The 22,532-nt window shown below is 37.5% G+C and overlaps 1 protein-coding gene across 2 annotated transcripts in view; it reads right to left on the minus strand.

Annotated features, from left to right (window-relative positions):
• Positions 1 to 197: 197 nt before the first annotated feature.
• Positions 198 to 22,532, minus strand: part of LOC139137407 (endothelin-converting enzyme 2-like) — a 26,721-nt gene continuing 4,386 nt past the window's right edge. The window contains exons 2-18 of one of the 2 annotated variants that reach the window (XM_070705471.1): positions 17,632 to 17,694; positions 14,912 to 15,029; positions 14,172 to 14,258; positions 12,802 to 12,929; positions 11,450 to 11,672; positions 10,463 to 10,561; positions 9,543 to 9,620; positions 8,328 to 8,431; positions 8,154 to 8,212; positions 7,199 to 7,250; positions 6,780 to 6,847; positions 6,316 to 6,446; positions 5,867 to 5,932; positions 5,386 to 5,481; positions 4,866 to 4,942; positions 1,888 to 2,535; positions 198 to 1,645 (exon numbers count right to left, since the gene is read on the minus strand). In XM_070705471.1, the coding sequence (XP_070561572.1) occupies positions 2,436 to 2,535; positions 4,866 to 4,942; positions 5,386 to 5,481; positions 5,867 to 5,932; positions 6,316 to 6,446; positions 6,780 to 6,847; positions 7,199 to 7,250; positions 8,154 to 8,212; positions 8,328 to 8,431; positions 9,543 to 9,620; positions 10,463 to 10,561; positions 11,450 to 11,672; positions 12,802 to 12,929; positions 14,172 to 14,258; positions 14,912 to 15,029; positions 17,632 to 17,694 (1,549 nt within the window). In that variant the 3' untranslated portion in view covers positions 198 to 1,645; positions 1,888 to 2,435. Of the gene's footprint in view, positions 1,646 to 1,869; positions 2,536 to 4,865; positions 4,943 to 5,385; positions 5,482 to 5,866; positions 5,933 to 6,315; positions 6,447 to 6,779; positions 6,848 to 7,198; positions 7,251 to 8,153; positions 8,213 to 8,327; positions 8,432 to 9,542; positions 9,621 to 10,462; positions 10,562 to 11,449; positions 11,673 to 12,801; positions 12,930 to 14,171; positions 14,259 to 14,911; positions 15,030 to 17,631; positions 17,695 to 22,532 lie in introns of both variants that reach the window. The other variant, XM_070705470.1, reaches the window with a different exon arrangement.

Raw genomic sequence — 22,532 nt, forward strand, 5'->3', positions numbered from 1 at the left:
AATGGCCGTAATCCATGTGTGAACTCAACGGAGAAAATACGATTTTCGATTTTCGATGAACTAAGACAGTATATCATTTTTCTTTCTCCAAGAGCTTTAAAACGAAGCCCCACAAGTGGTAGATTAGGAAAGAATTGTAAAAGTTTGAGAGTCCCGCGGCGCATTCTACCTCAAACAAACGCTGAACACAAGGGTCGTATGATGGACTCAAATATATGTATCCATATTTATTTCGTATAAAATAAAAAATACACAGTCAGAAAACAATTACCAAACGTTCACTAAAACCCGTCACAACACTTTCCTTACGGAGAACCCAATGTAATATCGGTGTAGAAAAAATACTGATTTTGTATAATTAGAAGTATGTTTAATTGTTTGTATTTTGCCATTCTGAAAAACGCTGAAAGAAGTAACATAAGAGAACATTTTTCAATTTCTAATATTCTGCGAGCAAATATTATCAGTCAGCAAAGAAGTGCATGAATGGAATACGTAGATTTTCTAGGAGCTACAGACTTAAAACCCCATAGCTGTATCTTTCTTTCGATACTGAGATGGTTTGAAATCAAAAGCAACTTATGTAAAATTGTTACGTACAACTTGGAAACTAAATAATGCTTGACATGCAAGGCAAATATGGCTGCCGCGAATACACAATTATAAACAGCGTCTGAATTAAATCGTTCAAATCCACTAGCAAGGATTGAAAGATTGACTTTTTCAAGGACAGCATAGTTTAATAACGGTGATCCAATACATCCATTTGAAGATTGAATGATATTTTTGTAAGTAATGAGTAAAATGATATAGCTATAAAAGGGGTTTAAGTTCTAGAAGTAAAACTACTACACGGTTCAGAGCAGAAATACGAAGAATAGTTTACAAATTTACATAATACGTATAAATCCATTTATTAGTTTTTGGTGAAATATAATTACGTCAGGAAATATACAACTCTATACCCTCTATTAGTAATGAATTCAAATTGATTTTATAAATTATAACACATTACAATGATTTGTTCACTAATGAACAACATTTAAAATTTGGGAATTACAGAACAATGCCTTTCAAAAGTTCGCCTCTGGTACGCACCGTGACAAATCACTTCAGAGTGATATGACCTCGAGGTCAAGTGACACTGCCATACTTATTGACCTACCGGTGACCGAGACTTTATTAGAATCACGTGACACACCATTGAATGGGTACGCGTAGGACAGTACAATTATTACATTTCGGCGTGAAAGTTGGATTTCTATGTTTAAAAGTGATTAATAAGACCTCGATGCTCAAAATATATTTTTTGTATTTTCCCATTCTCATGAAACCATGGTCATTCTTATTATTCTTATTTACATAATGGATATGAATTTGCATACCGAATGTGCGGTGCGCCTCGTATTAATGGATTGGTACAGGGTGAATATGCATACAACAAGAGAAGCACCTGCGTTAGTCAGCATACCCACCAATCGGTGTGATCAAGGTTGCTGAAGAGAACTAAACTTTCCCTAAGATATGCTGTTAATGTTATCAGTGCCACTTTGATAATAGCCTGTCGTTTTTAAAGGCCCAGTAATGCACACTTTTGATAATTTTTTTGTACTCCAAAAGCACGTTGATATACATAGTATTCAGACTGTCCACTTAGCCTGCACATGTGTAAACTGCGTTGTTATTGTTGACAAGTAAATTCTGGTCAGGACTGGAATTCAATTGTAAACATTAACAATGCATTTACACATATAGATGCTATGTTGACAAGCTGTATAGTTTGGGAGTAGAATAAGAAGTTGCAGTTGACATGCAAAATAAAAATAATGAACAATTCATTAAAAGTTAGCATTACTGTCCATTTAATACATGAAGCCGAGATAACACTCCGGTGGAAATTATTCCGCTCCACCATCTTAGGACAGTCCACATCTACACAGCACCTACACTTTGCTTGTCTTCTAAATGTATGCCCTTAGTTGAAGGAAAATATCTGTATGGGCTTTGTTAAAGTATCGAAATTGTTGGGACAATTTGCCATAAACAGACATCATCAAGTATCGTTTAACATACATTCAGCATTACCCCAAGTATTGCTGTAAATTTAAGGATATAAATCGTTTTGAACTTAAAAATCTTTCTTTGTGTTGGTTAATGAACCCTATATCCAAATCTTCCTGGCATTGATAATTTGCGTGCAATCAACCAATCAGATTCCAAGGTCAGCTTGTGACCATCCTCTTGCCGCCAAGAATTTAACATGCTTGCCAAACTAAGATACCAAAAGAATATAATATAACCAAATTCTCAACACAACCATGGTATGCAATCAATTCCTCATCGCCCGACTTTTGCATAATTTGTGCACCACAATCAAAACAAAGTCATTCGAAGGATTAAAACACTTAAGTATCTTGGTCTTTCATCACCATTCGCTAGAAGACTGAGCACTTCTGTTCTGGGTTCATATTTGAGCCCACGTTGCAAGAGAAGGCCCTCGAAAACTCGTCGAATTGTGACAGTGTCCCGATGACTCTGCAAGAAAAGCCATGACGTCATGTAAGAAATTCTGGCAACAAACCGCAAGATATGCCGCTATTACGTGGCCTCTGTATTTTTTCTATCGCAGGTACATTTCGAGGCCGTACCGCTTTTTTAATGTTACTGATTCTTTTTGAATGTTGCCGGTAATGTTGAAAGGGTGATGCTATAGAAAATGGTGGTTGTTGGGACGTGAACCGAAGTGCAAGATTCTGATTTACAATGATGCATAGCGTATTTGAACAAAACATGGGATAACTTGGCTTTGATTTTGATTTTCTTGCCGGCTCTAAATATTGAGCGATAATGAGTAGACTACAATTTCCTTTATAGACGCAAAATTTCTATAGAATCTATCTGATAAAAGCGTTCTGGCAATACTACATGTAATACAACTACAAGAGGGGACAGAGATATTCTTTACCACACTGACTGCGCTTCCGAGTCAGGGTCGGTAGTAGACAGGGGAGTTCGGAAACCGAACAGCATTATGGGTTCAAAGCTTAGCAACATCTAAGTAAATTTGGCGGAAAACTAAACGGCAAGAATTATCGTAGTGTAAATCTGTCAATAGAAAGCAACTTTAGCCAAGCACTAACATCCACACTTGCGTTTATAGCTTAAGGTTGTACCTATAACCTCCACAAATGTAATAATCTCCACAAAGTAATATCAACCACAATTGTAATAAAATGCACCCATAAATGTAATATCGCCCAAAAATGTAACAAAAATCAACCATAAATGTAATAAAAACACCAACCACAAATGTAATAAATGGTAACCATAAATGTAATAAAAAAATCACCCATAAATGTAATACTTGTCAAGTGTAAATGTAATAAATCTATTTTGTCGTTGGAATAGCCCTTAAATATTGATCTATGTAATAAGGAAAGCAACTCCACACATTATTCATTTCTTAATTGTTTGCGTTTAGTGTGTTTTGCATATTTGAAAGTGTATTTTACGTTCCCTGTTTTGTGTATAGAACTGACTGGCCATGGCTAGACACAGCTGTAATCTGAGTGTCAGTGCAGTCTCTACTCCAGAGTGGGGAAGACTGTATAACACTACGATCCTTTAACGCCGTTTTTTTCGAAAATTGCCGTACTTTCTTAATCGATCGCCTCAAATTCGTCTTCAGTGGATAAATTGTGTGGAATAATCGATAGATTGTCTGTATTCCTATGTTGTCCCACTTGAAGTTTGTTCCTTCACTAGGGATGCCAGGATGTCTAATTTTGTTCTACTGTGTTCAAGGTAGTGTTCGTATTGTTTTTTACTAGATTGAAATATATGTTCTCGTCAACATGTTTTGTGTCGTAAGTTTCTGTTGTAAGGTTTTATATTTCTCTGTTATTTGTTCTGAGTCATCTGTCATAAACTTTGTGTGGTATCACTGGTTGACGAGTTATTTTGACGCTTCCTTATTATGTAATTATCAGTGTCTAGAACTGCTGTTCCAATTCCTTATCTAACGGTTTGATCAGTACCTCGCCGTTTCTGATAGTGTTCTAAAAGTATTCTATTCTGTGTTTCGGAAAGGAAACCTAGTTTCAGGAAAGTATGCAAAAACATTACACTAGTCTTATTAAAGTTATTATTTACTCAGGGCATTGATAAACAAATGATCACATATGCAAGTTCATGTTTATTACATTTATGGTTGAGTTTTATTACATTTATGGTTAATTTGTTTATTACATTTGTGGTTGCGGGTTGTTACATTAATGGTTGACTATTTTATTACATTTGTGGTTGATTTTATTACAATTGTGGTTGATATACATTTGTGGAGATTATTACATTTGTGGAGGTTACAGTACTCGCCTCGGAAATGAAGACAAACTTTTGCACAAACTTTCCTCATTGAATATTTTCAACTATTCTCTTTCACCAAATCAAGAATAAAAATCAGGGATCACCGTGACAAAATTTGGTACCAGTGAAATTAAACAACCTAACATTTACCGACATTTCAAAGTCAAAATGGCCGCCATCTTTGTGTTAACTCTCATGGAGAAAATACAAAATTTCGAGTCGAAAAATTAAAGAAGGTAAAAAGTTTTCTCACCCAAGTAAAAATGAACCCCCAAAGGTGGTAGATCAGGAAAATATAGGAAAAATTTATGAGTCATCTGTCCCCGAGGCGCATTTTACCTGAGAGAAATATTATTTTTGGTGAGGTTACCATAGACTGAAAGATCCGTCGATCGAGGACGCTCCCTACGCTCCCCTCAGGGGGGTGGGGAACGTAGAGAGCGCCCTCCAGCGGAAGATTTTCCAGTTTAAGATTACACAGTGTTCATGTATAGTCTTACCTATATGCAGCTGGCGAGTGAGAGTCAGTGATGAGTTGGAGTTTAGAGCTTTCAGTCCGACGATTTGTACACCAGTTCTGTAAGACAACGGAAAAGAGTAGACATTAAATGACCAGTTCCAACGGTATGATGTAATTATCATTTAGGCCAAAGTAATTAAATTCTTTGTTTTGCGTCCACTTTAAATGGGAAAAGGCATGCGTCTAAGCGGCTGTAAAAACACACACAAGAAAATTAACACAATGTAATTTGATTGCAGCAAATAAAAAATTGTAACAAAATTTAGTTCAGAAAAGCTAAGCGGTCATGTCCTAAAATTTCCTATTCAAATACACTGTGTGTTTTTCATGAACATCTTTAAAACCCAAGCAGTTGGGGACGCAAAACAAAGAATTTAATACTTGGCCTAACACGTCACTTGCGGTTGCTGGTGTTTTAATGAGTTGTGCAAGACAGAAATATTTTTCATCATTTCGTCATGTATTTTGTCGTTTTAAATCGAGATAAATAAACTGCATACCTGTGCATAGGCAAGAAAGAAAGTCTGATCGTTCGTCTTCTCCAGACCAGGAAGTTCCTCCTCCTCGCCGGATTCCATGACTTGTGTCCTGTAGGCCTAGGATTAAAAAGTCGAGAAAAAGAGGGTGAGTGGTTGATCGTCTATGATCTGCTCTCCCCAGGGAAGGGACACAGGGTTTGTATTCACAAATGTTTCCATATCATTTCTGATCTGTCTCCTTGCCTACCAAAGATCACTTTACATCGACAGTCGGTTTAAAAAAATTTAGATATATTCAGCCGATACTGAGTGTCCTCAATGATCAGGCCCACTCTCTCTCTCTCTCTCTCTCTCTCTCTCTCTCTCTCTCTCTCTCTCTCTCTCTCTCTCTCTCTCTCTCTCTCTCTCTCTCTCTCTTCTCTCTCTCTCTCTCTCTCTCACACACACACACACACACACACACACACACACACACACTAAAACGAGTATATTTTTTGCTTACATTGAACGCGTGCTTGATAGCACCGAGGTCGGCGATATTTTCTGCTTTCGTCATGTTCCCGTTAATCTGCCGTTGATAAATAAAAAAAAGTGGAAAATGTTGTTATTATAGGGATTGTTTCAGTTACTCTTTGTTTTACCACTTAGTCGGGGTTTCTTGCTTTTATTTTGTTTTCATTATTTTGCTTTTTTAGGGGGAAGGTTGAACTTCTCTGTGTATTGATTTATATCCCTTTTGGCTTTGAAATTATTTCCACTCCGTAGAGGTAATGTCTTCATGTGTGTCTGTGCCTGTGTCTGTGTAAGTTACATCGAGTTGTAGTCCTCGTCGGCATCAAGTCTGACGTACTTCAAACGTCGTTCAACGATCACCTGATATTGTTGTAAATACCCTAATGATCATTAAGGCAAGAATGACGAAAACGAATTTATTCTTTCACATTGCTTTACCTTCATACCGGTTCCTTCTACCTCGTATTCGCTGTACTGGTCGACAACGCATCTAGTTCGCTCTTCAAATTTACGAGTGGACTCTTCTGACCACCAGGGGGCGATGTTGCCATCCTGGTTGTAGAGGCGCCCTGTTATTGGGAGAAATCGGTTTTGAGGCAGGGCAGATTCAAACTGCTGAGTAAACCACGAATCATCAAAAAAGGCTAAAATAGCCTTATTTGATTATTGATCAAATTGCCCATTGTATTCGAAAATACATGTATGCTGACGAAATTTTCAAAGAAACCCGAAGAACGTTAAATTTTTATGTGTTGTTGGCAACAACCCACACTGCCTGCGAATTATTGAGCTTGTATATCAATTTTATGAGAAATGTTTGGAATACTTCGTTCGCGACAAGAAATCTCAGGAACAGCTTAAAATACTTGATGTAAAAAGTATTCTCAATGTCAAGGTCTTACCATGTGTATCAAACCCATGCGTAAGTTCATGTGCAACAACAAAACCGATACCGGCGTAATTTAGGGCTCTGGAATATAAATGACATTAGACAATCATATATGGAGTGTATGAATGAGATTTGTAAGAAAAATAAACAAACCAGGCGAATCTGTCCCTTAAATTTGAAAGTGCAAGAAACAATTTGATAAACGGATATGTACTAAGGCCTCGAAATATCGATATCAAAATGTATACCTAGCCAAAACTCGTTCAATGAAATGCTTTGCACATAATATAATACATGATTCATTGGGCTAGAATTCCTCCCATACGTATCAGTATGGACAGCCATTGTAATAGGTTCATACTTTCATTCATTTGATGACAAAAAGGCAGTTTTCGTTGTCCTTTACGATTTATTCTACCAAACAATACTTACTTCAAGTTTTCGCTGTCGAAGATAGGGCGTTGCAAAATTGCGGCAAGCATCACTGAAAAGGAACAGTTTGAAAGTAAACCATTACTAAAGGCACTCGTTGTAAGTTGTTGCCTATCCGCATATTCAACATGTACAAAGTGAATGCCACAGTTTTTATCGATATCGAAAACTTGTGACTTCAAAGAACAAAACTTATTGCGTTAAAATTGGCTTTATCATCGCTTACGACACAGTGAATTGGGCGTGGCCAATCATTGATTTAGCTTTTGGGATAACGACGAGGAGGGGGGGGGCGGCATGTAAAAAAAGTTTCTCTACCAAGTTGCACAGTCACTTGTATTGCGTAACACTGGCAAATACAGATCTTTTACCATAACTATATAAATGAATGATGCGCCTCGCAAGTGAAAGGCTTAAAGAAATTTGTCCAAGTTCTCCTGAAGGAAAATTTTAAAAATTCTCCTTCAAAATCAAGAATGAAAATCATTGGTCACCTTGCAAATATTTGAACCAGAGAAACAAATTACCTTAAATGTACTGATGTTTGAAATTCATAGAGCATTGCAACCATCCCTGTGTTAATTTTATGATTAAAGGTCAAATTTTCTGTATTCCCACAAATGAGAACATTTTATTTCCTTCAAGAGCTTCAAAATGTTCACACAAGTGGTAGACCAGAAAAGAACTGTACAGAGTCCGAATATCTGTCCCCGAGGCGCATGCTACTCGTAACGTATCGGAGTTTCAGATGGCCAACGTTGTCAGTGATATTGATTTGTTTTTCAATTCCTTCACTTACATTCTATTGTTGTCAGTAGAAAATGTGGATGTCTCAAGACGTGTTACCGAGTTTGAAATATTTATATTATAGTCAGAAATATTTATATGTTCGGTTTACCATGATCGTATTGAACGCTTTATACGGCGACTTGGAAAGACGAGAACTTCAACTTACCCATAGAATTCGTTGATGGTCGATAGAGGGCGTTCATTATTTGTGGAGGGGCTCGCCATCTGTATAAAGTGAAGGACAAAATGAAAATGAAATACTCAAATCTCACAATAATGGCTTAATGGTTTATTAAAAAAATGTTGGTTAATCGAATGCAATTGTGCATATTCAACTCACTCGTCCTTGTCATGGGGTTTGGATAGCTTTCCTATAGACTTCCTCAGACTAAACCGTGCTTGATTGACCATGCTCTGCAGGAAATTAGACTGATCAACTTCCACCTGGGGACGCAAAAAAAAACAAAAGCAAAAGCTATCATTTAGCGTTTATTTTACAAGTCAGGGTTGTTAAAATCTGAAAAATCAGTCTTTAAACTATGTATAGTAATAGATTGCATGAACTTCTAAAACTATTACTTGCGGGAGGCCATCCTGCCCGGCCGAAGTTTAGACGCACACGTGTTGCACACACCAACAGCAGTTCGTGAGAATAGACAATGTGGCATTTGAAACATATTTATAACAACACATACCAAAGACACGGAATTTGCTGTAGTGCTTTCCGCTAATCGTCGAAGACTTCTAAATTCAAATAGAAGGGTGCACTGGCATGCACCTCCCAAATGTGTCTCTTTTTCACGAAAAAATCCCTAAGTATGGGGCAACACCACAGCAAATGTCCGACGTTAAGGAAAAACCTTCACATGCAACAGAATAAAGGTGAAAATTATCCAAATTTGCCAAGCAAAATATCGAACAATGAGTCATATTTGGGTAGCACACCCCCGTGTGGAAATACTAGGATTACCACCCCCGGGTCTAAACTAAGACTAACGGATTTTATTTATGCATTCGGTAAAATGTTTGAATGATGAGTGTGGTGGATAATTGAATGTCATAGTGAGAAATGCTAAGGTATAATTGCATGTCTTTACGACGATTTACAAAACATCTGAGAACTATATTTGCATCATGGTGTAATATATTAACACGATTGGAACTAATTTGGGATATTTGGATGGTGAAGTAATATCAGTTTAATCTGCAAACGTAAGCTCATCTGCTTTTCTTTTTAAGTTATATACTTGTTTTTATGAGTAATTTGAAACATTCAGCCATAGGGCTCAAAACGCTTTTGAGAAATTTGAGAAATATGGAAATCTAAATTTAAATTTTAATGGTGGAAAATGTTGGTAATGGCAGATTAACATAGCAAGAACACACACCAGTGGTGAGTAAATATTAAAAAGAACGTTCCTCACCCCTATATATCACTGATTGGATATAACTAGCAATTGATTTCTAGTTTGATGAGACTCGACAGACAGATTTTGAACGTGACTGTTCTCTAACACTGCTAAAGAGTGTATCACAACTGAGCAAGTGAACTTACCTCCTCGAACTCCTTGTCGAGTTCCTCAGGATCCAGGATGTAGTCAGGGTATCCGATCTTCCCGTCCATAGCATTTGCCTTATTAATATAAAGAGATAATAAACGTTTCGTTGCAATGAAAGTTCAACATACCAGTTGGCGAACTCTGAGTCTTTAATCAAGACACAAATCCTTGGTCTTAGTTGACAAGTGTATTTTTATTTTTTGTTAACTGCATCAACCTTAGGATATACAATGATTAAACTGATGACTTTATTTTTACGAATTTGCTGCCAGTTTACTTGAAATTTCTACGGTTAGCCGTGACTTTCGGGTGTATTTTTGGCGCCATCAACTCTCCGGCCAATCGTGAAATTTACTGGCATTTGTAGCAATTTCAAGAAGTTTCTGCCAGTTCGAGAAAACTTTTGACGGCCAAGCTGCCTCTTGCTGTAACGTATATAAACGGATTTCCAAGACCCTTTTGATATTACTTCATAAAATACCTGAGTTCTTGTCTTTTCAATAAAGTGTACAACATAAAAAGTGTCACATGTCTGGCGAATGATTTAACGATATCTGGCAATTTTTAGAGATAAGTTAAAATGTTCAGGCGAGAGTTTCTCAAAAACGGACTTCAAGTTGAAATAATCAACGTCAAAGTCTTCATAATTTCCATTTATAGGGGGTTTATAATCTTCAAATTTTTTCAGTTCTAGACAATTTTATCGGATATTTCTGGAAACCTTGATAGAAAACTATAACCAATGAAAAGTATGGCCATTTGGTCCAAATTATCAAAAGAAATTACATGGAAATGCATAAAAATTGGTACACTGTTGCACAAAATTTTTGATGGGACAAAATACAGCACTCAAAGGGTTCATGATGGTCTTACAAGGATGAAAATCCATTTTGACTAAAAAATTGTTAGGAATTACCTTTTCAATGGCGACTTGTCTTGTTTCTTCACTCATCCAACCATTGTACCGTATGGATTCCTTGAAAGCCGTCTTGATGTGTGCCACTATCTCAGAAACCTAAGACGTTGAAAGAAAGTAAGACTACAGCTCAAAGGAATTTTGTCATCTCTGCTCAACATAGATAAAATTTATTTCACTTTTGGGGTCACGCAAAGACAAATGCGTGTCAACATTTGTAGAGTGCTACGGATTCTCGATAATTAAATGTGACCGACATGCTTGTCAGTGTGCTATTCATGAACAAATACAAATTCCGTTGACCCGATAATTGTTAAGGTAGCATGCAGTCGGGGACAGATATTCAGATAGACTCTCTGTTTTTTCCAAACTATTTGTGATCTACGGCTTAGAGGGCTCGTTTTGAAGCTCTTGCAGTTAGTAAAATTCTCAGCGCCTTATTTTTGTATAGATCGACAATTTAATTTTGATCCATGGAGTTAACACGGAGATGGCGACCATTTGAAGTACTAATATCGGTAAAGGTGGGTAATTTGTTTCTTTGTGAAAAACTTCTTATTTTTTATCGTGATTTGGAAGAGAGTGATGGAAAGTTTTTTGAGGAAACTTTGAGCAATCAATGTAAGCATTTGACTTCGAGGCGCTCGCAAACTTAATTCCAAACCAAGTGTCACGAAAGATTAGCTCCCAAATGGCTCATCAATATAAAAACAGACACGGTATATACGGCTGTAAAAAGGCAGCAGCCTTAGCAAGCAAGTATTTGCAAACCAGTAACTCGGTAAATCCCAACCAGCGAATTTTAAGTTGCATACGTGTACTGCTTTCTTCAAATAATAACAGTAAGCTATCACATATCTCTCGTTTTACTTATTTTTCATATTTTAAAATTTTTCAAAAGCACCTGCCTCCCCGAAAACAAGACGTTGCCATGATACACTTATCTATACTTTGTATATCAGGGTAAAAAAGAAACTCGCTATTTACCTCTCGTTTACCCTCTGGACCGAATGCCTCTCTTACGAACAGCGCCCCCACCGCCATACTGAACTTGTTGCTGACGATGTTGGCACAGTCCTTCCACTGCTCTTGCCCAGTCCTGGCCCCGGTAACGGTGTTATACAGTTTTACGTATGCCTCCTTCATCCTGGAATTGGTCACTTGGACAAACGATGCTGCCAGATGCCACAGCATGAAATTATGCACAACTCTGAAACACAAATAGAAACTGGTGCGTCAAATTATGCCTCCGACTTTTGGGGTTGTGGCCGTTCAATATGCTTCTCTGCGTTCTGACACACTGACACGTGCTTTGATATTTTCAAAAGGTAGCGTTGCGTGGAGTAATCAAGGCTATACCACTTTAAACAGTGCACACAGAATGCCATACGGTGCTAATACTGGCTACCACGGACATGGCTTTTCAATTTATACAGAAAAAGAAATGCATCGATTCTAAAAAAAAGTAATCTCTTTAAGATTTTCACCAAACTAACCCGGTATGGACATATAATGTGCAGTAGTCAACGAAGAATGTGTACAGAGCGTACATCTAAAGTGCATTTTCCCGAAAAAAAGTTAAATTTCATGTTCCCTTTTCCCGCGCATTATCCAACATCACGTAATCATATTTCCAAGGAAAGATAAACTATCTGTTGATTTTCAAAATATTCTCGTCATCACTTATGAGATGGTATGTCATAAAATTTCAGACATTTAATTATCGCTGCAATTTCTTCTCCCCCTTGGATGTGTGCTTTTGTGTCGTTTTCAGGACGCAAGAACTGACAGAATAGGCAAATCGTAAAATGCATTAAAATAACGAAGTCAAGAGGCGAGGTAATTCAAACTACGAGGAAGCATGCGCATCACGATGCACATCGTGAACATCTGATATACAACGCTGTGTTGCTAGGTGCCCAGCCTTGGTGCCCGCAATCTATCCTTAAACTTGACTGGTGCCAAATTGTTAATATCAGCCGCCATTCTGATTTCCGATTTTTGTAAATTTTCCGTTAATATATGCTTTAGAGCATCTATGATGTTATGGATCATTTGAAGATTCACCGGTTCTTGGAATTTACAAACAACTTTCCCTCGGGTGAAAACAAAATTTTCACTTGTCATTTTCAAATCATCTAAGAGGATAGCACTCTACCAGTACTGCCACATCGGGAAATTGATACGGTGTAAAGTGACGTCACATGACGCTTAACGCTGATTGGTCCTGGCGCCATATACTCCTTTCAGCATTGCATTGATAAAGTACCGATATTGTTCTACAAATATGCAAACTGTTAGAGGTTTTAGTCGTGAGAAATCTGTAATGAACAACTTACTTTGGATCGCTGTTTTCGATTAGCGTCGATAAGGACTTAATGTATTCGATGGAGTAAACCAAAAGTTCATCATTGGCGTCAATTGCATGTGGCGACGCCAGTGATCTCAGAATACTTAACCAATCAAACTGTAAAATAGAAAAAAAATGTTCTAGGTGGTATGAAAGAAAGTGTGATATTGGCTGGTTAAGTATTATACAAAAAACATGGAGCGTATTTGAAAGTGAGTTTGTGAAGGCAAACAGTTTACGTTTATGCTCAATTGTTGACCAATGCTATGCTACATTGTTAATGACTCATGATACATTAATTTGCATACTAGAACAATGCTATAGGTAATTAATACACTGCATAGCATATATGAATACAATTATTAAAGCCCCGATAGCTGCATATGTTTAATAAACCGATCTCAAAATATCCTTAGTTTTCCAAGAGTTTTCTTCAAATAAGACCCATTAGAGACTGAAAAAGTGTATAATGCTGCCCATAAGTGTCGAGGGTGGCATGTAAATTCAAAGGTTTTTTTTTACGTCATGTTAGATTTCCCGCCATTATTAAAAACTAATCGACAGAGGAAATAAAGATTACAACAACAAAATGTTAGCCATTGTGTGTTGTGCATTCAAGTAAATGGCATCATGCTTGTTAATTTCTGTTATGATAACCATGTATATGTGCAGGAAATACTGTTTTTTGTAATGCGGCACCCATTTTATTTTTTAAACCTGTTAAAACGTGTAGGCATGGTCAAAATCAGCGAGCAGTGACACTTCGATGCACGTCCTTTAGTAAGTACATTGTAACAAACCAACTCTGGTTTGAAAATAAAATCATGAAAATAATGCATAAAATTAGCAGCTATTGGGGCTTTAAGAAAATGTGGCACAAGATGGTTATACGGTGCAGTTTTGTCTTAGTTTGAAGATGCATGTTACGCTAGGAGTAATGTTTGACGGGTTGACGTCCATCTATGGAATGTGAGCCAACAAAATATGCAGTGAATAAGAAAGATAACTAAACTGTTCATTTTTGATTTTTTCTTTTTTTGAGATATTAAGCAGAATAGTTCCTTTTCTGCTAGTGATGATAAATGCCAAAGCTGCATACGAAGCGCATATCAAACACAATTTCATAACCCTTCTCGGCATATCACTCTGAAACTCCTGAAATGCGCAGATTTATATGGATACGTAACATCTAATTGCTTTTTATCACCCCCTCTCGAGATCTTACACTGAAATTCGTTCGAGCACTCACAGATCGTTTCGAGGTTATGCTGAAAGTATCGCGTTTCTGTGTTTACATGACTAACATATTCCGAGCTAATGTAACGTGAGCGTTCATGACCTTGAGTAAACAATACTCACCTGTGGGGACATGGCCTGGAGTTCTGATACAGTCACTTTGTTGTAAATCTGTAAAATGTTTTGTCTTTCGGAATTGGGGGCGACAATCTGAAAGAGAGAATAAAAACAGAGCGTAACAGTTATACAAGCCTGTTTAGTAGTTATCCGCTCCTCTGCTAAATGCCCTCGTTGTAACTAATCAGTATCTTGTAGCCCAAACTTCTACATTGCTCTTTACGAGCTGCGACATTTTTTGCACTATGTGCATGACTTTACTCTAGGTTAATTTCAGTATTATTAAAGATCCATTAGCTGTAACTTTGATCATTTTTTTTATTTTGTTTGTTCTGTGTATCATCTGCAGTTTCTGGTTTAAATCCCTGAACCATGGAGAAATTCCTAATATTTAGCTCATAAATATGACTAGAATACATTATCAACAATAACAATGGCCATTTCACATATACAGGCTGCGTTTGCAAGCAGGACACTGGGCATTGGTCATGATGATCGGATTATAGTAAAATTCTGTAGTGTATACATTTACACAGAGTAATGAAAAATTAGTCAAAAGTTACAGCTTATGTCCCTTTAATCAACCATGGACTGGAAAAGGATATGCAAGTATGAAATCCAGCCATCCATCTCTCTCTCTCTCTCTCTCTCTCTCTCTCTCCTCTCCTCTCTCTCTCTCTTCTCCTCTCTCTCTTCTCTCTCTCTCTCTCTCCTCTCTCTCTCTCTCTCTCTCTCTCTCTCTCACACTCGGCAATTTTGACTTCAAACTGGAAGACTGACGACATAACATCCGTCAGTGTCGATTCTTCAAGTCCAAGTTCACCAAGAAGCGTTCTCATGAACTGCCAAATAGCCAATGACGACCTAGAAAAGAAAGTGGGTCAGTTAAATGGGGTCAGTGGTTCACTCATGTTTCGCAGTTGAACAAGACCACATGACAGGCACATACAGTCAAATCTGATATTCATCATGAACGAATAGAAGACAAGGCCGTAAAAACCAAATTTGTTGATTCCATGGAAAGCACCAAACGTATTCTTTCGATTAATCTTACGTGCAGGTCCCTAACAAAGAAAATCAGAAAATGATTACAGAGAAGTTTATTACTTTCCAAACTTTGCTTTATCCCTGTAAATCGAATGTTCTTTTGTCTTTTTGGTCTGCTATCGACGATGATAGAATCTCGGAAGTAAAAAAAGATGTTCTGTAGTTCGTAAACTGCCAGCCTCACTGTATAACATGACCACTAAGGGAGCCGTCATTATTTATGGCCTGGGGGGTCGGAGGAATCTGAGGTGGGGTCACTCAAAATTTATGTAGCAGAGAGGGGGGTTACTCAAACACGTCATGGTTGGAGGGGGGTTACTCGAAATTTTGGAGTTTCTAAAGCAATTCCTCCAACCCCCCCCCCCACGATAATAACGGCTCCCTAAGACTATCTAAAGCCGACAGGTGAAGAGTTGTTCGGCAAGCATTGACACGCACGACGCTGCAAAAGGTTGGCGTCTGCGTTTGTGTCACTGATATTAACATGACATCGCCGATATTGACGGAGAAATGTCACATTTGAAGCTGGACAGCCTGGTTCGTCATAACGTCACAGATGCGGATTCTGTTTCAAAGTCACTTGAAGACGGACCCATTAAAGAGAATGTCAATGCATAAGACCTATGTGTTTGATCTACTTCACTATCATACTGGAAGCTGTTCAAAACTCGCCTCGAAAACATATGCCCCTGTTTGCAAAAACTGCGTACGATGACGTCATATATTGATAGAAAATCATGGGTTGGGCAACATGGAAATGTAAATAACGATTTGTTACTGAACTAGATACTTGTGTATGATTATCTGCATCTAATGAACTGAGATCATATGCCGGTTCCAACGATCTTATCAATGCGTTGCCATCATGCCGCATTGGATCCAGTCTGGTTTGCATCTCGCTTGGGAGGTCATATTAATTTGACAATGTACAATTGCCGAGTGATAAACGGTATGTTTTGATACCGTTCGGAAACTGATACAATTTTGATATTCGGGGCTTAACGGGTCAAGACTTTTACTGTCACCTACGTCATCGTGTATATGGAGTCATCCAAACAAGCTGTCATGTAAGGCTGCCATCGACGGTATACAGTGGTGTGAACATGGTGAGAATATTTAAAGATTATAACTGTGATACTTATCAGGCTGTTTGGTAACATGTGTGTGATTTAGGAAAATGGCAAAATTTTTCCATTATATTGATAGCGATTTTTTTCTCGCTTGAATTCCAAAGTTATGCATTATTAGGCCTACATCAACTGACACGGGTAAATGTACATTGCGATGCAATAACGTGCAAAATTGTATCGTGATCAAAAGAGTACCTGTTTCCTAACTTGCTTCACTGTAAAACACTTGTCGTTGATTTTTTTCGAATGCATGCTCGTTGCTGTGACCGTTAACTGTAGGCTATCATGACGGCACGCCGCCAAGGATGCGGCGCCTTAAAACTCAATGGGAACGCCATGGAGAAAGTACAGGTCAAGCGGTGATAGTGATGGACATATATCCAAACATAAGACCTTTAAGTGCCTCATATGTGTGACAATCATTTCGATTTCTCTAACATAGCTGTCTTTGTTTACACGAAAACTTCCGCAGACGTGCGAAGTAGATTTATAACTGTGGATACATCATCGTGAAATAGCTGCAATACAGGGTACAATCACAGGGTAATGCAAACAGTATTCGTCTTGATGTTATGAAGAATAAATGCCATGTATTACCCACATTTTTGTTAAACAAGCCTCACCTATGCCTCCTATATTTTACTTTCAGTATCTCTGTATAGTATTAGTATTTCAAAGACAACGGTCCGTATCTATTAGTTACCCTCCCTAATCCCTTCATTTTTGTACAGATCACCGAGCGGAGGATTATCTCCCCGATTAAACAACTCGTTAGCAGCTCATAAGGTAAAAGGCGGGTGAACTGCTCGTGAATTATTTGGTCATATCCCACCAACCCGGCGTTGGTGATCGGTAGAACATACTGGTGCGGTAATCTACCAGATATGGACTGTTTTCCTTGAAATACTATACGGAGATAGCAGGGTAAAGTATAGGTACACACATGACACAGTTAAAAAGCTTGTCATGGGAATGGGAGAAACATGACATTTATTTATCATAACTTTTAGACCAGTATTGATTGTAATACGTTGTGGGTTCTATGGGCGTCAACGCTACACAGCAAGTACTTTCCCCTAGAATAAACCATGCACATTCCAATATTTTATTACTTTATACAATCTGGCCCCTAAATACATTAGACACTCTGTCCCCATGCTTTGTTGATGGTCCGTGCTTCGATTTTATAAGTCTACAATGACGTCATAAAATACTAATAGTATAGATTTTACACTATTACAGTAATTCTGAGCTGGAGAGTGATTACGTAAGATGTGCAGTGAACCTACCGGATCAGTTTCGTTGCGCAAGTACAAACTTCTGTCGGGTAGGACCATCTCTGGTTGATCAACCTGAAAACAAGCAATTATTATGATTAATGGAAATACTTGTGTAATTTAAGGTAGTATGCGCCTCAAAAGTGAAAGACTTAAACTTTTGCTCAAACTTTCCCAAAGGAATCTTTCAACCATTCTCTTTCAAAATCAAGAATAAAAATCGGGGGTCACCTTGCAAATTTTGGTACTAGAGAAACAAATGACCCAAGATTTACCGATATTTAAAATTCAAAATGGCCGCCATCCTCTGTGTTAACTCTATGGAGAAAAAACAAATTTTCAAATTTCGAAAAACTAAGCCTGTGAAATTTAGTTTTTTACACCAAGAGCTTTAATTAACACCCACAAGGGGTATATCAGAAAAGAATTGTAAAAGTTTGAGAGTCCGAATATCTGTCTCCAAGGCGCGTTCTACCCTTAAGTGAAATAGAAACAAGCATCGCAGTTAGATCGCCAAATTCATCCTGCATGATGAATTCTGGGAAACGGCTATTCCTCCAAGCTAAGTCCGATCAACTTGAGCGCGGTTTTATGACGTGGCCAAGCGGTAGGTCTACTAACATTCGAGCGTAAAATCGTAAATTTCCACACGAGTTGTCTCAGGTCGTCTTAATGCTTCCTACAGCTGACAGAAGTTTACAAACAGTCGTCTTTTTAACACTTGAATACTTTGACAACTCTGTAACGTATATATTTCGATCACAGCAGTTTTGTATGTCCATAGTACAAACTGTACATCGAAATAGAATTTCTCTATAATTTTAGGTACCAGTATTTGGGGTTCTAACTTGCAGTTTACATTTGAGGTCAATTGACCTTAACTTCAGTGACCTAATTCTCAATTTGGACGCTCGACCTACTTCCTATGATTTTATATTAATTTTATAGACTAAATATTACAAAACATGGAAATGTTTATTATATCCTATATAGGCCGTCGTGACATACTGAGCAGTGTATTACCAGGACCTGCGTCATCGGGTCATGCTGGTGTCCATAGGATCAGCAGAACATAATTAAATTCGAATCACTAAAAGGGAGACGGTAAAATGAGAAGATACAGGCGTATTTCTGTCACTTTGCTAGTGATAGTCTGTTTTTGTTAGTCAAACTGGCACCACATGTATTCTTTTGGTGTTTAACCCTTTCACCCCCAGTTCCCTGTATACAGGTCCAACTTTACCATAGAAACAATGGATTTGGGACAAACCATGGTGGTGAAAGGGTTAAAAGGCAGGAACTCTAACTTTTATGATATTTTCACTATTTTTGTTGTTTAATGTCAACCATGGTTTCCTGTTCTCCATATTGGGATACTCAGTATTCTGCTAGTCAACTCGGCATATACATGTGTAAGCTGCATTGTTATCGTTGACGAGCAGTGCTGGTCTTGACTGGAATTCAAATGTAAACAATAACAGTGCATTTTACCCAGACGCTATGTTGACAAGCTAAACAGTGAGTGTTTCAGCATGCTTATTGGAGTAGAAAGAAACTTGCAATTGACATACAAAATAAAAGAATGGGAAAAACATCAAAAGTTTAAAGTTAATGGTCCTTTAGGTGTGGTGTATAGTTGACACGAAAACAGTGTAGTATCAGTGCCGTCAGAACGGCCATTACACATTGACCTTGACATTGACATTGAGTTTGATTCACTCATGAACGATAAGAATGTAAATTGAACGAAACATGCTGTTTCGTGGCATGTCGACTGGTCACTGTTTAAAAGTCGGGAGTGTGACATGACAGTTGGCCAAATCAAACGCAAATTATCTTGAAACACTTTTCGAGAAATCGAAACAACAGATGTCCGGGTCTACTGCGCCAAAATAATAAAAAAATAATATCAATATGAGATTTAAAATCAAAACCGGCATGTAGACACAAGCTGCACCTAAGCTCGATACACAAGCATTTAAGACAATATGCGCCTCGACATTAAATGACTCAAAATTTCCACTGGAAAACTTTTAATCATTCTCTTCCCAAAATCAACACTAAAAACAAAGGGTCACAGTGGAAATTATAGTACGATGGAAATACATTAACTTAAAAATCAATTGTGAATATTTGAAATTCAAAATGGCTGCCATCCCTATCTTAATTCTGTTGGGGGAATGTCATTGTAGATTTAGAAGGTAAGAAAATTATTTACTCCACGAGTTTCGAAATGAACCTCAATAGATAGGTAAGAAACGTATTGTAAAAGTATGACAATAGCGTAAGTCAAAAAGTTGAAACACTTTCATCGTTCAACTTTGGTCAAGTGACTCAGCCTGGCATGGATACTCGGTAAACAGAACGTTTTCAAGCTCGTGAACGTGAATTATAGTTGAAATGGCATTCACTGACATTCACTAACATTCCAAAAATACGACTTGAAACATATACTTGGTTTCATTTAATTTCACACAAAGATTGTTTGTAATACGTGAACTCATAGTGTGTTATCTTCACCAAAGCAGCAGAGCAGGAGACGACACATATGCGACACATGTGTAGACAAAGCACTTTTGCGATTGTATATCATATCTTGACCCAGATCCAATTATTATTCCGTTAAATATTAACAACTTGGAGAGGAGTAACCACCTGGCAAAATCTGCGTGTTTGATTGGCTACTTACAAGAGAGACATTTGATTGCAACCCAGTATTCTCGACGTTATTATGGCGAGGGGCGTAAGGCAAAATTCAAAATAATGCCAAAAGTTTTCGCCGCTTCTTAATAATAATTTTCTTGATTGTAAACATTTATTTTTCAAAGTTCGAATCGAAACGACATTTCTTTCTGCATGAGGGGCCGTTTTAGTTCTGGTATATTACTATTTCATCATAGCCCGGCATGAGCTCTCGTCGAGTCAGAAAGACGCATTAATGTACTTAAAATACAACAAACATCAAAGATAGATAATATCGGGTTTTTAGAAAAGACATCCTCCTTGCTATAATGCAAATTCGAAAACGCCCGTCTACAGCAATCAATGTTCGATTATACCACTCTGTCCTACTTGCTGTTCAGATCAAACTGGCTTTGTTATGGTAAGATTCGTAAGTGTCTGTATGTATGTATGTGTGTGTCTGTGTGTCTGTATGCCTGTGTCTCTCTGTCTCTCTGTATGTATGTATGTATGTATGTATGTATGTATGTATGTATGTATGTATGTATGTATGTATGTATGTATGTATGTATGTATGTATGTATGTCTGTATGTATGTATGTATGTGTGTGTGTGTGTGTCTGTATTCCTGTGTCTCTCTGTTTCTATGTATGTATGTATGTATGTATGTATGTATGTATGTATGTATGTATGTATGTATGTATGTATGTATGTATGTATGTATGTATGTATGTATGTATGTATGTATGTATGGTATGTATGTATGTATGTATGTATGTATGTGTTGTGTGTCAGTGTGTCTGTATTCCTGTGTCCTCTGTCTGTCTGTATGTATGTATGTATGTATATAATGGATGTATGTATGTATGTATGTATGTATGTACTATGTATGTATGTATGTATGTATGTATGTATGTATGTATGTATGTATGTATGTATGTATGTATGTATGTATGTATGTATGTATGTTTGTTTGTTTGTATGTATGTATGTATGTATGTATGTATGTATGTATGTATGTATGTATGTATGTATGTATGTATGTATGTATGTATGTACCCTACTTTGGGGGAGAGGTGTCCAAAGTGATGCCAGGTGCAAATCATAGGTTCAACTATAGACAGTGGAGCGAACGTTCCGTTCCACTGTCTGTGGTTGGAAAGCTGCATCGATTTACGCAGCATCTAATCCTCAATTTCTTAAATTAATGCATTCATCTATGCACATTGTGATAAAATAGCATCGTTTGAATATGCAAATTAACCGACAGAGGCTGTTACCAATGGGGAATATTCATTGGCCAAAAATTTAGCTGAAAGGGTTCCACAGATAGTACATCCGGGAATCAGATCTCATGCAAAATATTGCAAACTGTTCCACAACATCGTGTTTCGCCTAACAAGCACACAGACAGACTAAATGTTAAATTTCAAAATCATTCCCACAAAATGTAGGATTATGATTTTATGTTGATATTTAACAGTCGAAGCTTCGACCATCGGAAATTGGTCCAGTAAATAAATCTAATTAATACTCGATGGAGTTGTTAACTAAGTCAGCTGGTGCATTTACGTGGGTCATCTATTAGTTTAAGTGTTTGCCCTGTCGCAAATATTTTGTGTATAAGCGCATTGCTTAATCAGGCCCCAAATCTCACAGAATGTACGTGTCTGGTCCAATATAGATATACAATATACTGTAATGTCTTTACCATCATCATCATCACCATCATCGTCATCATTAACAACAACAATATCATCACCATGATCATATTCATAATCGTCTTCATCATCACTTCTATTTCAAATCACCCATCTTACACGTTTTTATTCATTATCACTTCCCATAAAATAATGAATGAAAGCGTCTTCTACGGCGAATAATCTCTTGTGATTGAGGATACGTGTTAATCATCGTTCGAGAAGAAACAGTAATATTAAATAGCACGTGACTCAAACTCTTTTCATCCACATCACAATTTACTCTCATCATACCACACAGCCCCTGATAATAAGGCCACCCGTATATGCTTGCATTTTACGACGTTTTGGAGTAACTTCAACTTTGCAGACCAAAGTCCAATTTCGCGCTGTCTTGCTTATTCAAGAAGAACACACATGCCCGTCAATGGCTCTAACATTTGTTTACAGAGCTGCTTGCAAACATACCGGCATCGTAAAGAATTTGTAAGTGTGTACTCTAGAGATGATAAATGGCATTTTAAGACCAAA

The sequence above is a fragment of the Ptychodera flava genome, chromosome 7 (assembly GCF_041260155.1).
Source record: "Ptychodera flava strain L36383 chromosome 7, AS_Pfla_20210202, whole genome shotgun sequence".
In the NCBI taxonomy this organism is placed as follows: domain Eukaryota; kingdom Metazoa; phylum Hemichordata; class Enteropneusta; family Ptychoderidae; genus Ptychodera; species Ptychodera flava.